This window comes from Ascoidea rubescens (assembly GCF_001661345.1).
Source record: "Ascoidea rubescens DSM 1968 unplaced genomic scaffold ASCRUscaffold_1, whole genome shotgun sequence".
Lineage (NCBI taxonomy): Eukaryota > Fungi > Ascomycota > Saccharomycetes > Ascoideales > Ascoideaceae > Ascoidea > Ascoidea rubescens.
In genome coordinates this window covers 182986-196091 of record NW_017962913.1, presented here as the reverse complement: position 1 = coordinate 196091, position 13106 = coordinate 182986, and the positions used below count along the sequence as shown (strand labels likewise).

Below are 13106 nucleotides of genomic sequence, written 5' to 3'. Positions count from 1 at the left end.
GAGAAGAGAAGAGCAAGAAAAAGATGGAAAAACAGAAGAAAGAAAAACAAGAAGGCGAAGGGGAAAACAGGGAGTATTTATAAGTTTTTCGGAGCAGCAACAGGACAGGAAAGAGAGAAGCCATAGTGAGGATCGAAACAGAGCAGACGGGAAAGAGCTGTGGAACTTAAAGAATTTGGTGACTGCTCTCCAGAAGGGAGCTTCTCGCTGGAGCTGCTGCACCGTTTCCACCACCGCGGGCCTCCCCAGCGGCTCCTCCGCCCCAGCGCCCGGACGTGCACCCAGCAGACCGCTGCATGAGCTGGTTCCTGCTAACCAGACCCTTGTGGCTGGACCCCAGCAGTGCAGACCCCGGCACTGGCCAATCGCGTGAGCACAAAAGTAAGCGCCCACTCTCAGCTCCTCTAGCTGCTCCAGCTTCTCCAGCGCTAACTTCTCCAGCTTCTTCAAATTCTCTTTTGCCACCTCAAGACACTATCACTTTCTCACCATGGCTGGACACAACGATGGACACCACCGTAAGTTAGCCCCAATGCTCCTCTTCCCACCCACAGCGCCCTCTACTGACACAATTGCTCTCTCCAGTCTTGCACAAGGATGCTGCTTTTGAAAGGTTCTACAAGTACAGAGAGAACTATGGCCAGATCTTCCGAATGACCAAGGGAGCAGCCAAAACCAACTTGATCTGGATGGGTCTCTTTCCTGCTGCTCTCATCTACATTGGCGCAAAGACTGATGGCTGGAGCGACTATGTTCCTGCCAGCAGAAGAACTGCTCCAATTTTCAAAGAATATGTTCCAAAGGACTTCTGATCCAACCAACCCCAAACATTCCACCGCCACTTTAATTAGAATTTATATCTTATAATCAATTTAATGTACCATCTAATTACTTCTTCACTCTAGCATTCCGCTCTCTATTCTTTGTCTTTCATATTCACCACCAATAAATTACATTTCTGATTCTCTCGAATTGAATTCAAGCCCATCGAAAACCCTCATTATCACCACTAGAATATTTATTCATTTATTTCTTTATTTATCAAACCTATATATTTACAATGTATATCTTCGTTTTTCATATACTTAGTCTTGAATTGCCTTTGTCTTTAATTGTAAGCCATGCCATTTGGCAATATCCTCTTTCAAAAACTCATTCACCATTCTATGTTGCTTGATCATTGTTATCCCTCGGAATTTCCTCGACGAAATATCAATTACAAACATTGTCCCACATCCTCCTGATACATCCATAACATCTAATAGATCTGGCTCAAACTCTTTTTTTAATCGAAAATAGAGTTCCTTTTCATATTCTCCCATTTCCTCAAGTTTTTTCTCTTCATTTTCAACCTCTTTACTTATCTTACTACTAGAAAACATCCTTATGCCATTATTAATATTAATATTAATATTAATATAACTATTACTCATATAATCATTATTAATATATTTATTATTAAACTGACCAAAACTATTATCAATACTGATTCTCCATTGTGTTTGTATCATTAATGGCTTTCTAATAATCCCAACCCTCAGTAGTCCTCTCACTATTTCCTTTCGAATCATCTTATATCCGATCCAAATCTCTTCTATCTGCTACCAAATAATATTCTTCCCACAATCTTTCGATATTCCTCGCCTCTTTTCGCTTTTCTTCGAATTAAATTATTTCAATTAATAATTAACTTAATCGTCTTCAATCCATCCACGATATTCCGTTTCTATCCGCTCACTCACATTGCTCGCAATCCGTGCTGCGGGCCTTTAAAAAAAACCCTAAAAACTTTTCCATCTATCAATCTTAATAACTGCACAATTTCTCATATTCCATATTCCATATTTACCACCACTGCTTCAAAATCTTCTCTATCACTTCACTTCACTTCACTTCTCACTGCCCTCTATTCAATTATCATATAATCAATGTAAGTCTTATTTAAAATCTTTTTTTTCTTAAATAGTTGCCAGAATTTTAGTCAGGACACCGATCTTATTGTGTTTTTATTATTTTAATTGCCAATCAATCATGATTCTTTGTCTGTTACAGTTCTGGAAGATCAATTTCAATACCTAGGAACCGACCCAAATAATTGTTCTAATTATTTCAACTGGCTATAATTTCTCTTTGTTTTAAAGAGAAATTTTCCTTAGTTGATTCAATTTTTTTTGTGAGTTGAATATTAATTGTTTTCATTAACTTTGATATTATTCTTAGTAAAAAAATTGTCATTTTATTTCTACATTTCTGCATCACTATACTACTACTCCGTATTTTATTACTCATACTCTACTTTTAATTTACTGTTCATTTACTAACATTTTATTTTAATCAATCAAGATTCTTACTTTAAAAAAAGTAAAAATGATTTAAAATAATTGGAATAATGTGAGGTTTTTTGTCCTCTTTTTAATATTTTTTTATTACTGTTTTATTACCTTTTTGTTACCTTTTTTTCTTCTTTATTTACCTATGTAATGTCTTTTATCTATAGTTTATATATATGTCACACGATTTAATAAATTTAATGTCAAAAAAAAGAAAAAAGTTAAAATAATAATCAAATGCCTATACAGGGAATATTAATAATACTATTATAAAATATCAGAAAATAATATCTTAATTTATAATAGCTTTTTCTCTTGTAGTTTCTCAATAAGTTCATCAACAGAACTAACTTTTATACCCGGTTGTTTTTGAACAGGTTCTTCAATTTTTAGAATTTTCAACTTATTCTCTAAATTTATACCCAACTCTCCAACTTTAAGTTTCTCTAAAGGTTTTTTTTTAGCCTTCATAATATTGGGCAAAGTAGCAAATCTAGGTTCGTTTAATCTCAAGTCTGTGGTGATAATCAATGGCAATTTGGCGTTAACGATATCTTCACCACCATCAATCTCTCTAGTTATGTTAATCGAATTGTCACTAGGATTTAATTCAACCTTTGCAGCGTTCGTCGCTTGAGGCCAATTTAACAAACCAGCTAGCATCTGTCCAGTTTGATTTGAGTCATCGTCAATGGACTGTTTTCCTAGTATAATTAAATTTGAATTATTCTTTTCAACGATTTTTTTCAAAATTTTAGCGATAATAAGAGGTTCCAATTCTCTATCCTTTTCAGAGGTTTCAATTAAAGTTGAAGAATCAATGCCCTTTGCCATTGAACTTCTCAAGATATCTTGAGATTTTAAAGGACCAATTGAAACAGCGTGAACAGTATCAACCAAGTCAGCATTCTTTTCACGAATGCGAACAGCTTCTTCAACAGCAATATCACAAAATGGGTTTATACTAAATTTAACACCAGTAGTTATAATTCCATCATTGGTCTTATTGATTCTTGGTTTAAGTTGGTAATCAAGGACTCTCTTTATGGGAACTAAGATTCTTAGTTTATTAGAAGACATGTTTAATTAGCGCAATAGAAGATCTTTAACAGAATAATTTAATAGAATAATTTAATAAGTAAAATCAAAAAAGATCAAAAAACAACAAAAAAACGTTAAATTTCGTTGTTTTCTGTGGTTTTTGTTAATGATAATGATTCCTTAGTTAACAAGCTATGTAACTTTAGCTTTTAAATGGGGGATGATTTGAAAAATTTTGGGTTGGTTAAAAAAAACGACTTGAAAACAAACCCCATCACGTGCGCTGGACAATTTCCGGAATGGGATTGTTTTTGTTTTCAAATAGAAAGAGTGAGAAGAGACAAAAAATAGTAGAAAAAAAGAGATTTTAGCAGGGAAAATTGATAGTGTAGTAAAAGGAGCCAAAGAAGAGAAGAAAAATAAAATAAATTAAGATGATCAGTAGGAATAATGGGTTAACAGAATTGTTGACCTCAACGACAGATGGGTTTGAGATAGACGATGATAGCAAATTACTTGATAAGATCCGGATTAATTTAAAGAAATATGAGGAGCAGTATGAGAAGCAGTTGAGGGTAAAACAAGATAAGAATAAAGCGATTGAGCAAGAGATCAATGAGACAAAGAAACGAATTGAAAGCTTGGAAAAGTCGGAAGAGATAAAGAAGTTGCTGAATGAGATTAATAAAATGAATTCGAGTAAATTTGAGACAGCAAAGAATATTAGTAGTTTGACAAACGATATAAATACGTTAAACATTCAGTATCAGAATATAAAGGAAGAGAGGATACGATTGAATGAGGAGGCTAATAATTTTTTAGAGGACAGTATAAATAATAATCCGGATTCTACAGCGTTAAAGTTGAATTTTTATAAGAATTTGGGATTAATCATTCAAGATAATAAGAATAATCAAGAGAATCGAGATAATATTGATTTAATTATTGTAAATCAGTCAGAGAATAAAAAATCAACTACGACGTTAACAATCGGACAAGATAAAAAGGGATTGAGCGATTATTTTATAACTAATTATATTTGGGAGAATATATAAACGAGAAGGTAATTGATAGTAATTAGATATTTATTTTATGTATAACTTAATGAATAATGAAAAGTATAATATAAAAGATAATAAAAAAAACTTAATAACAAAATGAAACAGTGGTGTAAATAAAAAAAAAAAGAAAACTAGAGTAGGGAAGAAATAAAAGTATAAAATATTGATAGTAAATTATAGATTAAATTTAAATTGAGGCAGCATCAGGACCTATGGTTGGGTTTTTGATAAATTTAGCTCTTTTGTTTCTGTAGTCCTTTACTGCACTCTTAATGGCATCTTCGGCGAGCATTGAACAGTGTAATTTGACGGGGGGTAAAGATAATTCCTTTGCAATAAGGGTATTTTTAATTTCCAAAGCGTCGTTGATATTTTTTCCACGAATCAATTCAGTTGCAAAACTAGAGCTTGCTATGGCAGAACCACAGCCAAAGGTTTTGAACTTGACATCCTCTATAATCCCGTCATCGCTGACTTTAATTTGCAATCTCATAACATCACCACAGGCTGGAGCACCAACTAGACCAGTACCGACATTAGGGGAGTTTTTGTCTAGAGAACCAACGTTTCTTGGGTTTTGGTAGTGGTCTATGACTTTTGGATGGTAACTTCTTTTGAATTGGTTGAATTGTGTGAGTATTATAGGTTTGACTGATCTAGAGGCTATTTGTGGTTTGACAATAAAAGAAGAAAGCAAAGCAGATTGCGAGGATAAAGAGGTTATTAATCTCTTTGCTGGAAACATTGTGACAAGTGTGGATTGCAAGGTGTGGATAATGTAGAGGTGGATAATGTAGAGTAGACTATCAATTGAAGAGTGAAGATTGTAGTGAAGAGTAAAATAACAGAAGAAAAATGCAAAGTGATGAGAGCGTAGAAAATACAAGAGGTATAAAAGACGCAAGGGGGGAAGGAAGAGAGATGAGAGATGAAGAGAGGAAAGGTGCAAAAAATCTTAAACACAGGAAAGGAAAAAGATAGCCTATATATATGGTTGAGTGCACTCGTTGTAGCAGGTGAAAAATTGACAGTCATAGTTTTTGCTGAGAGACCCACGTCCTCAGGATCCACTGCTAATTTGCCCGTTTTCATTGGGCCACGGCGTGCGATGCGAGCCCGACGCTGCGGAGCGGGCTCTCCGCCGCCGCCGCTGCCTCTTCCGGAACTATCTCCGATAGCAGCTGTGAGCACAGTGCAGCACCGCTAGTGTCTAGCGGGGAGACGGAAGTACGACCGCCAGGGAATGTCCTTCACCCTTTCACGCTGCCATTGCGCTACTCCAGCTCACCAGCCGTTGGTCCTCAAGGTGCCAGCGATGATGTCCAGCCTGCGATCTGCAGGGTGGTGGGTATTTGTCAGCACGTCCGTCACTGCAGGCCAATAGTAGTTTTGCCAGAGCTGGGTTAGTAATTGACGTTTTTCACTTTTCTCGGTTTTTCCACCGATTTCTCATTCTTTCAAGCCTCGAGCTAGCAATTTGTTTTGCTTTTTTCGGTAATGATATAATATTAATAATTGTATTGCGCACGTTTCTATTTGATGATGTGTATTAGTGTAGTTACGGATAGATAAGATGCCATCTTGCGAAATGCATCTCATTTCCTATTTCCTATGTTGTGTAAAAAGAATATCGACTAAATAATGGAAAATAAAATCAAAAAAAACAAATCAAAATATAACCAAAAGTATTATAAAATGTTAAAATATTATAAAATATCACTAGAAGAATTAAATGTCAAAAACAAAAATAAACAAATTAAATAACGGATACTCAAATAAACCAAAAATACCAGCACTGTCAAATGTTTTGAGAGATCCTATAATAAAAAACAAATATCAACAACAGCAGCGACAGCTCCCTGTTAATTGCTAAAGTTGGCAAAGATACCTTCATGTGCATCAATAAAGTCTGATGTATTGTTATTATCTCTTTCCATCTTCTTCATGTCCATGTTCTTTTTCATTTTCATTTTGTCATCAAAAATTCCAGCCTCTTCGTCTTTGTGGGGCATGTCCATTGAATCTCCAGATTCAATTGAAATAGTGCTCAATCTTCTGCTCTTGCGGTTAGGATGAGCAGTTGCCGATGAGTTAGTAACATCTCTGCCATAGATCATGTTTCGATCAGAGTAAGCATTGGATCTTGAACCTGATGCATATTGGTTTGGTCCACTGTTTAAATATGAGATCATTCTATCAAAAATACCACTCATTTTGTATCAACTGTTTTAATAATAATAAGGATAATAAGAATAATAACTGAGATTGAATTGAAAAACCGATTGTCTGAATTATTTGAGACCTGAATAAATATTATAAAATTACTTGTTCAATAGTATGTACTTTTGTATTTGTTGTTAATTTATTTGCAAATATGAGGAGATCTCATCCCTTTTTTATATCATTTCTTCTTCATTTAATCATTCTTTCTTCCTCATATCTAGAAATCAAGAACAACAATTTGTTAATCGACCTATGAACTCTCCCCAATTTGTTATCAACAACACATTATTAATCTGGTGTCTTTTCTCCCTATCACTGTTACTGTGTCGATATTTTAGTACCAATGTGTCATACTAACTCAATTCTTTTGTTCTTTTGTTTACAAAGCAATTTTACCATCTTAACAACTCAATTACTTATGAGTGATTAAAACATCATACTTACTAGCAGACTATCATATTATCACACTTAATATTATCCTCACTTTGATTACAAATGTCAACAAAAATGAGGGTAAAATCTACATCTAGCAATCGTTCACATCTCTTCTTCAATTTGCTAGACTCCGTTTCAAGTTCTCTCATTTAGAGTTTGACACATACTAAAAGCAACAAGATTCGGTACAAAAGCAACCTAAGCTCCAATTCTCACCGGTCTCCAGATTCTAGACATCCACGTGTAACATATTTGGCTCTTAAGGGGGAATCTCCATAGTAATACCATGCGAAATTAGATAATCATCCTGCTTATTGCTACTCTCCACGTGGCGCGGCTTTTTTTTGTTTTTCTTTTCAATTTGTTTTTCCAGGTCAGAGAAATGAGCTAATTCTTCAATCCAATTTTGAAAGCAAGTTGATTAAAAAAGAAAAAAAAACAGAGAACAGAAAATTTGGATAATTACATCCATAAACCATTGGTAATTCAAAAAAATAAAAAAAATGAAACCAAATGAAACCAAATGAAATAAAATTATATTAGGGCACGCTTTGTTTGAATTTGTTTTTCCGCAGGCTTTTCTTGTTTTTTTTTAGAATTTGGCAGCCACTGTTGTTGATGTGGATTCCAAAATTCACTCTTAAAAGTGAGCGATAAAAGTTATCTTTAATTTAATCTTCTAAAAAAGAGAAATTGTTTATTTTTTCAATTCTTCAACTCACTAATGCAATGAATTGGAAAAAAACCACTCATTTTTGATAATATTTTTGTAAGAAGATACTAAGAACCATAGAGACAATCTTATTAAATATTGCTTATTGCAATTGATAATTGATGTGGATTAATTTGGGACAAGAAAAGTTTGAGTTAATATTTATGCATAAATGTCACATGCATGTATACGCTTTTACATGGAAAAAATACAAAATTTACATCAATTAGAAAAATCAAAATAATAATAAATGAACAAATAAATAATGAACAAATAAATAATAAATAAATAAATAAAAAGATAATAATAAATAAGTAATAAAATTTGAAAAATCTAGAACGATTCTTTGGATTTTATTATTATTATTATTATTGTTATTGTTATTAAAGTATATCTATCAAAATGTTACTTCTATTAATAATCATTAAGAATGTAATTGATAATTTATTAAAGATGAGGTGATTGATTGAAGCCGAGTATTATATTGTATCGAAGTGAAGTGAAGTGAAGTGAATTACTATTATGAAACCATTATAGTGTGAAACAAATAAAAGAAAGAGATTTGAATAATAGTAAATTGGAATGAAAAAAAAAAAGTAATAAAAGAAAATTCGAATAAGCCCTCAGATTTATAACAAATGAGGTATTAAGATATTAATAATATTATTAATTATAGTAATATTAATTATAATATTAATTATATTAATTATAGTGATAATGATTATAACATAAAACATAATATTGAGAATTACAAAAGAATAAAGTTAAAGAAAAGAAAGAGAGATCGACTCTTAGATTGATTGATTGATTATGTAAAAAATGAATAGAAAAGATAGTAATATTATATAGAATATTATGAAATGCTAAATGTAGAAAGTAAGATAGAATAATTCTGTATGGGGTAATTGATATTAAGATATCGATGATGATAATAAAGTTGAGGATGTACGGCTAAGGATTACAGTATAGGAGAGCAACATGGATAAAATTAAAGGCAAACATTGATAAAGAAGATGAATAAGGTGGATAGAAAAATGAGGTGAATAATATAATTGAGAAAAGATAGAATACATATAAGTAAATAGGAAATAGGAAATAGGAAATAGGAAATAGGAAATAGGAAATAGGAAATAGATGAATGAATAGAGTGATATAGAATCAAGTAGGATTGATTAAAGGGATCTTTTGTTTCTGAAGAATTTAGTTGTAAAAGAGAATTTTCTTTCATGGTGAGAAGAATTCGATTGGGGTATTGTTACATGAGGATTTAATTTACACAATTTCTCTATCAAGATATGTCTTAAATTGATATATAAAAACTGGTTATTATTATTGATGTTGTTATTGTTATTGTTATTGTTATTAATAGTAGGGTTATTATTATCATTATTATTATTATTATTATCTGGTGAGCGATTGAAATTTTTTATTATATTATACTTTTTGATGAACTTTTGGTAAACATCCAATAAATTTTTATTATTTGTATTAATCAAGATCTTTTTGAGGTAGATTAGTATTTTTTCGTCATTAGTAAGCATGAAATTTCTCTGAATTTGAAATTGGTTGAATATGGCATCTAGAGTATCAAAGATATTTACAATATCAGAATAGTCATGAATTTGGTAATGACTTATGTTAAAAGTAGATAGGATTTGGTATAAAGTTGATTCATTATCATAAATGTAGTTGTTGATGAATTTTTTGCTTATAATTTTATAGATAAAAGCGGGATGTAGATGTTGAAACGAGTAAGGATAGTTGTTGTTATTAATTGAGGACAAAATTTTTTGTTGAAATATCTTGAAATTGAATAGTTCTATAGGGTTTACAGGTTGATAGGTCTCGTTTAGGAAGGAATCGGTTGGCAATTTCAATTCCTTTGAAAGATCGATGATATCCTGTCTCCAGAGAAAGATTGTGGGATGGTTGGTTTCCTGGTTGATGTTGATATTTCTGATCTTTGTAGTGGAGGACATGAACTGGTTGAGGAGAAGGATCTTTTCGTTGGATAAGTGCTTGGTGATTTTGTACTGGCGAATGAGAGTGTTGGAGAGAGCAGAGGATGTATCAAGAATGGGAGCACTAATATTCATGATAAACGTGGGAGAAAAAGAGAAGAGAAAACGAGAGTGAGAAAGGGAGTAGAGGAGTTGCAGCAACAGCAAAAGAACAATAGTGAGAAGGACAGAAGAGCTGAAATGTGGAACTCCAAAACAGACAGATATCGAGTATTTATAACCAGATATAAATAGTGGTAAGGGCATCTCCACCGTAGCACTGGAAAAGCTTCCACACCTCGAGAGAAGGATCCAGCGCTGGGGATCGCGAGCTAAATATAGCATTGGTCTGCGGCGCACTGTGGTGTCTGCGGCAGCATGCGTGTGTTTCGAGTGTCACCTTGAAACATGTGTGTGGGCCAGAGTATCCCCGTTACCAGTGGGAAGGGAGGCAGCAGGTGAGGCCGTTGAGCGGGCTCAGCCCTGTGGTGGACGGGAGGAGCCGATGGCCGACGTTTCAGGTCTGACTGTGCGCGGTTTGCGGCGCGCACATTCCGGCGGCGCGCGGTTTCAGCAGCTCCGTTGGGAAGCAGATATAATGCGGCAGAGGCAGCAGAAACAGCAGAAGCAGCAGAGACAGCACGGTTTCTCCCGCAACGGTCAGGGGTGGTTCCGCAGCTGTGGGGTCTGCTGCTGCGTGTGCTTCTGCGCGTGCGTCCATTCTCCAGTCTTTCAAACAGCGAGCACAGCTCTGTTTTATCTGCACAGCTCTTTCCACCTTCTATTCTCTCTGCTTCGCTCAGTTACAACCTAATATTTAATACTTGATCTTCCTTTGGTTTTGTTTCACTTTCAGGATTTGTCATCCTGCTGGTTTTTTCTTTTCTCTTTGCTCGCTCTCTTTTTGCTTCTCTCTGCCATCGCTAAAGCCATATATATTCTACCATGTCTTCTCAGATCAAAAACCTCTCCCACAATTCTCTCCCAGATACCTCTGCTGCTCTGGCCTCTCTGTCTCCCGATACCTTACCTGCAAACGATAACCAATCCAAAGACTTTAATAAAAAGGACCTATCCATCAACCTCTCCGATATCTCTAATATCACTAATACAAACCCTCCTACTACATTTCTAACTCCAACTCCAACTGCTTCCAGAAATTCTCTCAAACCCTCTTCCACTCTCACCTCTTCAAACAACATCAAAAAGCAAACTATCGTCATACAAAATAACAACACCTTGAAGCCATCCATGGAGTCTTACGCTATCCAATGTTTATCACCAGGCTTTTCAAGTCTAAATGCCGAAATGCAACAAAGGCTATATCTATCAAAATCTATTGAAGCCAACCAAAGAAAACTAATCCAACGTAGAAGAACCGGCAATACCCCAATCAATCCCAATTTTCCAATAAATTCTTCAATTAAAAATATCCCACTTACTCCAAATAATCTCTTATCCCCTACAATTCCTCCTCCAATCATAATATCTTCTCCTAATTCTTCTATTTCCATTTCCAACCCCATTTCCACCTCCATGTCCACCTCCAACTCTTCAAACCATAAAAAGAGACCTTTATCTGAAATATCAGATGATACTGACCTCAAAACAATTGCTTCCAACCAAAATAAAAAAAATGAAAATAATGATAACGATAATAATGATAACGATAATAATGATAACGATAATAATGATAACGATAATAATGATAACGATAATAATATCAATAGTAATAATAACAATAATAATATCAATAGTAATAATAACAATAATAACAATAATGAAAACCAGGGCGTCGATATGGACTCTCAACTCGATCCTAAAATACTTCCCAATTCTATCAAATCCCCAACAAAAAAACAAAAATCAATCTCTGGATCTGCAATTCTAACCACAACCACAACTACTGCAAATAACATCTCCGAAAGATTAAAAAGAGCTGATAATATCGCTCATCTAACCTCCAGATTGAAAAACTCTTCCTTTACCAAAAACCTAAAAAGAAGAAAGCCCCCTCCAGCTCCTATCAACATCCAACTAGCCTCAAGCGCTTCCTTCCAGAACCCTTTAATACGCTCAGCTCCAATTCTCAAAAACCACTCTTTAAACAACCTTCTTCCTCAAAATAATCCCAAATCTTCAATTTTCAATAATAACGATACTAATGACACCATTAATAATTCTAACACCACCAAAGATAAAAACAAAAATACCAATAATACCAATAACACCAATAATAATAATAATAATAATAATAATAATAATAATAATAATAATAATAATAATAATAATAATAATAATACTAAAAATTCTCTCCCTTCTTTATCAAATCCATTGCTCCAGAACCTTCAAAACTTTCAAAACTTTCAAAATCCCTTGACTGCTTCCCTAAAAAACTATCCCAACTTCAACCCTTTTATTGCTCCATTAAATTCCTCCATACCTCCTCCTTCTGCTTTCAATCAGAATTTCTTCAATTCTCCTCGTTTTGCTAATTTTCCTTCAAATATAAACCTTAAAAATCTTAATATAAACCCTTACTACTATTATTCTCATCCCTTTTTCCTGACCTTCTACAACCAATCTGCAAATAGATTAAATCACAACCTATCAATCAACTCACCATACGCTGCTCCTTCTCCTTATTTACAAGCCCCCCAAACCTCAATCCCTTCTTCTAACAATTACCAATACCAATATTTTAGAAACAAAAAAAATATTCCTCTCAATTCCATTAAAAACTTTTCCAAATCATCAAATATAAACAAATCTAAACTACTTTCAACTTCACAAAACTCTTCCATCAAATCTCTCAAAAACCCAAACACTCCTCATGTCACTGATGTCTTTCCAGGAGAATTTACAAGAATAGCTCCTTTAAGTGTGCAGCCCTTATCTGCAAAGGAAGAATTCTTTGACATAAATCGTAACCGTAATCAAAAAAATAATAATATCGATAATAAAAACAATACTAATCTGAAACAAAAATCCGGTAGTCCGTTATCTGATCAAGAAAATTCAATCAATAATGAACCTTTAAAAGAAGAAGACGAAGAAAATGACGATGATGATGACGTCGAACAAAAAGCAATTGAAGATGATGCTGAATTTGTGACGAGCGAAAATATCATTGAAAATGATTCAAATACTTTATTTGATACTGACGTCAAAGGAGAAATTAAAATTGGCTCCGATAAGTTTGAATTCGAATTTTGTAAAACAGGTGATAATAAATTAGATAAAGACAAATTTATTCAGCATTGCAATAATGTTTGGTCTTTATACTCTAGTTATGTGCAATAAA

At 33.7% G+C, this 13106-nt stretch overlaps 8 protein-coding genes across 8 annotated transcripts; 3 read left to right on the top strand and 5 right to left on the bottom strand.

Moving 5' to 3' along the window:
• The first annotated feature begins 430 nt into the window (after positions 1-430).
• Positions 431-908, top strand: ASCRUDRAFT_73197 (uncharacterized protein). The gene is made up of 2 exons (XM_020192186.1): positions 431-518; positions 586-908. Exons 1-2 carry the CDS (start codon positions 491-493, stop codon positions 810-812), a joined length of 255 nt encoding a protein of 84 aa, XP_020049614.1. The 5' UTR covers positions 431-490; the 3' UTR covers positions 813-908.
• A 177-nt stretch (positions 909-1085) lies between these two features.
• On the bottom strand, positions 1086-1322 carry BOL3 (Bol3p; the record flags this gene model as incomplete). The annotated part of the gene is made up of 1 exon (XM_020190122.1): positions 1086-1322. The coding sequence occupies one exon, from the start codon at positions 1320-1322 to the stop codon at positions 1086-1088; it is 237 nt and encodes a 78-aa protein (XP_020049613.1).
• A 1305-nt stretch (positions 1323-2627) lies between these two features.
• CIR1 (Cir1p) lies at positions 2628-3410 on the bottom strand (the record flags this gene model as incomplete). Its single annotated transcript, XM_020191115.1, has 1 exon — positions 2628-3410. One exon carries the CDS (start codon positions 3408-3410, stop codon positions 2628-2630), a length of 783 nt encoding a protein of 260 aa, XP_020049612.1.
• Positions 3411-3608: 198 nt separating this feature from the next.
• ASCRUDRAFT_94217 (uncharacterized protein) lies at positions 3609-4523 on the top strand. Its single transcript, XM_020195142.1, has one exon. The coding sequence runs from the start codon at positions 3806-3808 to the stop codon at positions 4424-4426; it is 621 nt and encodes a 206-aa protein (XP_020049611.1). The 5' UTR covers positions 3609-3805; the 3' UTR covers positions 4427-4523.
• ASCRUDRAFT_73194 (iron-sulfur cluster assembly scaffold protein) lies at positions 4386-5446 on the bottom strand. Its single transcript, XM_020192185.1, has one exon. The coding sequence runs from the start codon at positions 5175-5177 to the stop codon at positions 4620-4622; it is 558 nt and encodes a 185-aa protein (XP_020049610.1). The 5' UTR covers positions 5178-5446; the 3' UTR covers positions 4386-4619.
• Positions 5447-6294: 848 nt separating this feature from the next.
• Positions 6295-6645, bottom strand: ASCRUDRAFT_5321 (uncharacterized protein; the record flags this gene model as incomplete). The annotated part of the gene is made up of 1 exon (XM_020191114.1): positions 6295-6645. One exon carries the CDS (start codon positions 6643-6645, stop codon positions 6295-6297), a length of 351 nt encoding a protein of 116 aa, XP_020049609.1.
• A 1942-nt stretch (positions 6646-8587) lies between these two features.
• On the bottom strand, positions 8588-10307 carry ASCRUDRAFT_73192 (uncharacterized protein). Its single transcript, XM_020192184.1, has one exon. The coding sequence runs from the start codon at positions 9896-9898 to the stop codon at positions 8975-8977; it is 924 nt and encodes a 307-aa protein (XP_020049608.1). The 5' UTR covers positions 9899-10307; the 3' UTR covers positions 8588-8974.
• Positions 10308-10747: 440 nt separating this feature from the next.
• On the top strand, positions 10748-13105 carry ASCRUDRAFT_5319 (uncharacterized protein; the record flags this gene model as incomplete). Its single annotated transcript, XM_020191113.1, has 1 exon — positions 10748-13105. One exon carries the CDS (start codon positions 10748-10750, stop codon positions 13103-13105), a length of 2358 nt encoding a protein of 785 aa, XP_020049607.1.
• Position 13106: the final 1 nt, after the last annotated feature.

Coding starts and splice junctions, on each gene's coding strand:
- ASCRUDRAFT_94217 (XM_020195142.1), top strand. CDS start 3,806: ATGATCAGTAGGAATAATGGGTTAACAGAATTGTTGACCTCAACGACA.
- ASCRUDRAFT_73194 (XM_020192185.1), bottom strand. CDS start 5,177: ATGTTTCCAGCAAAGAGATTAATAACCTCTTTATCCTCGCAATCTGCT.
- ASCRUDRAFT_73197 (XM_020192186.1), top strand. CDS start 491: ATGGCTGGACACAACGATGGACACCACC. Junction 519..585: donor ACACAACGATGGACACCACC/GTAAGTTAGCCC, acceptor TGCTCTCTCCAG/TCTTGCACAAGGATGCTGCT.
- ASCRUDRAFT_73192 (XM_020192184.1), bottom strand. CDS start 9,898: ATGAATATTAGTGCTCCCATTCTTGATACATCCTCTGCTCTCTCCAAC.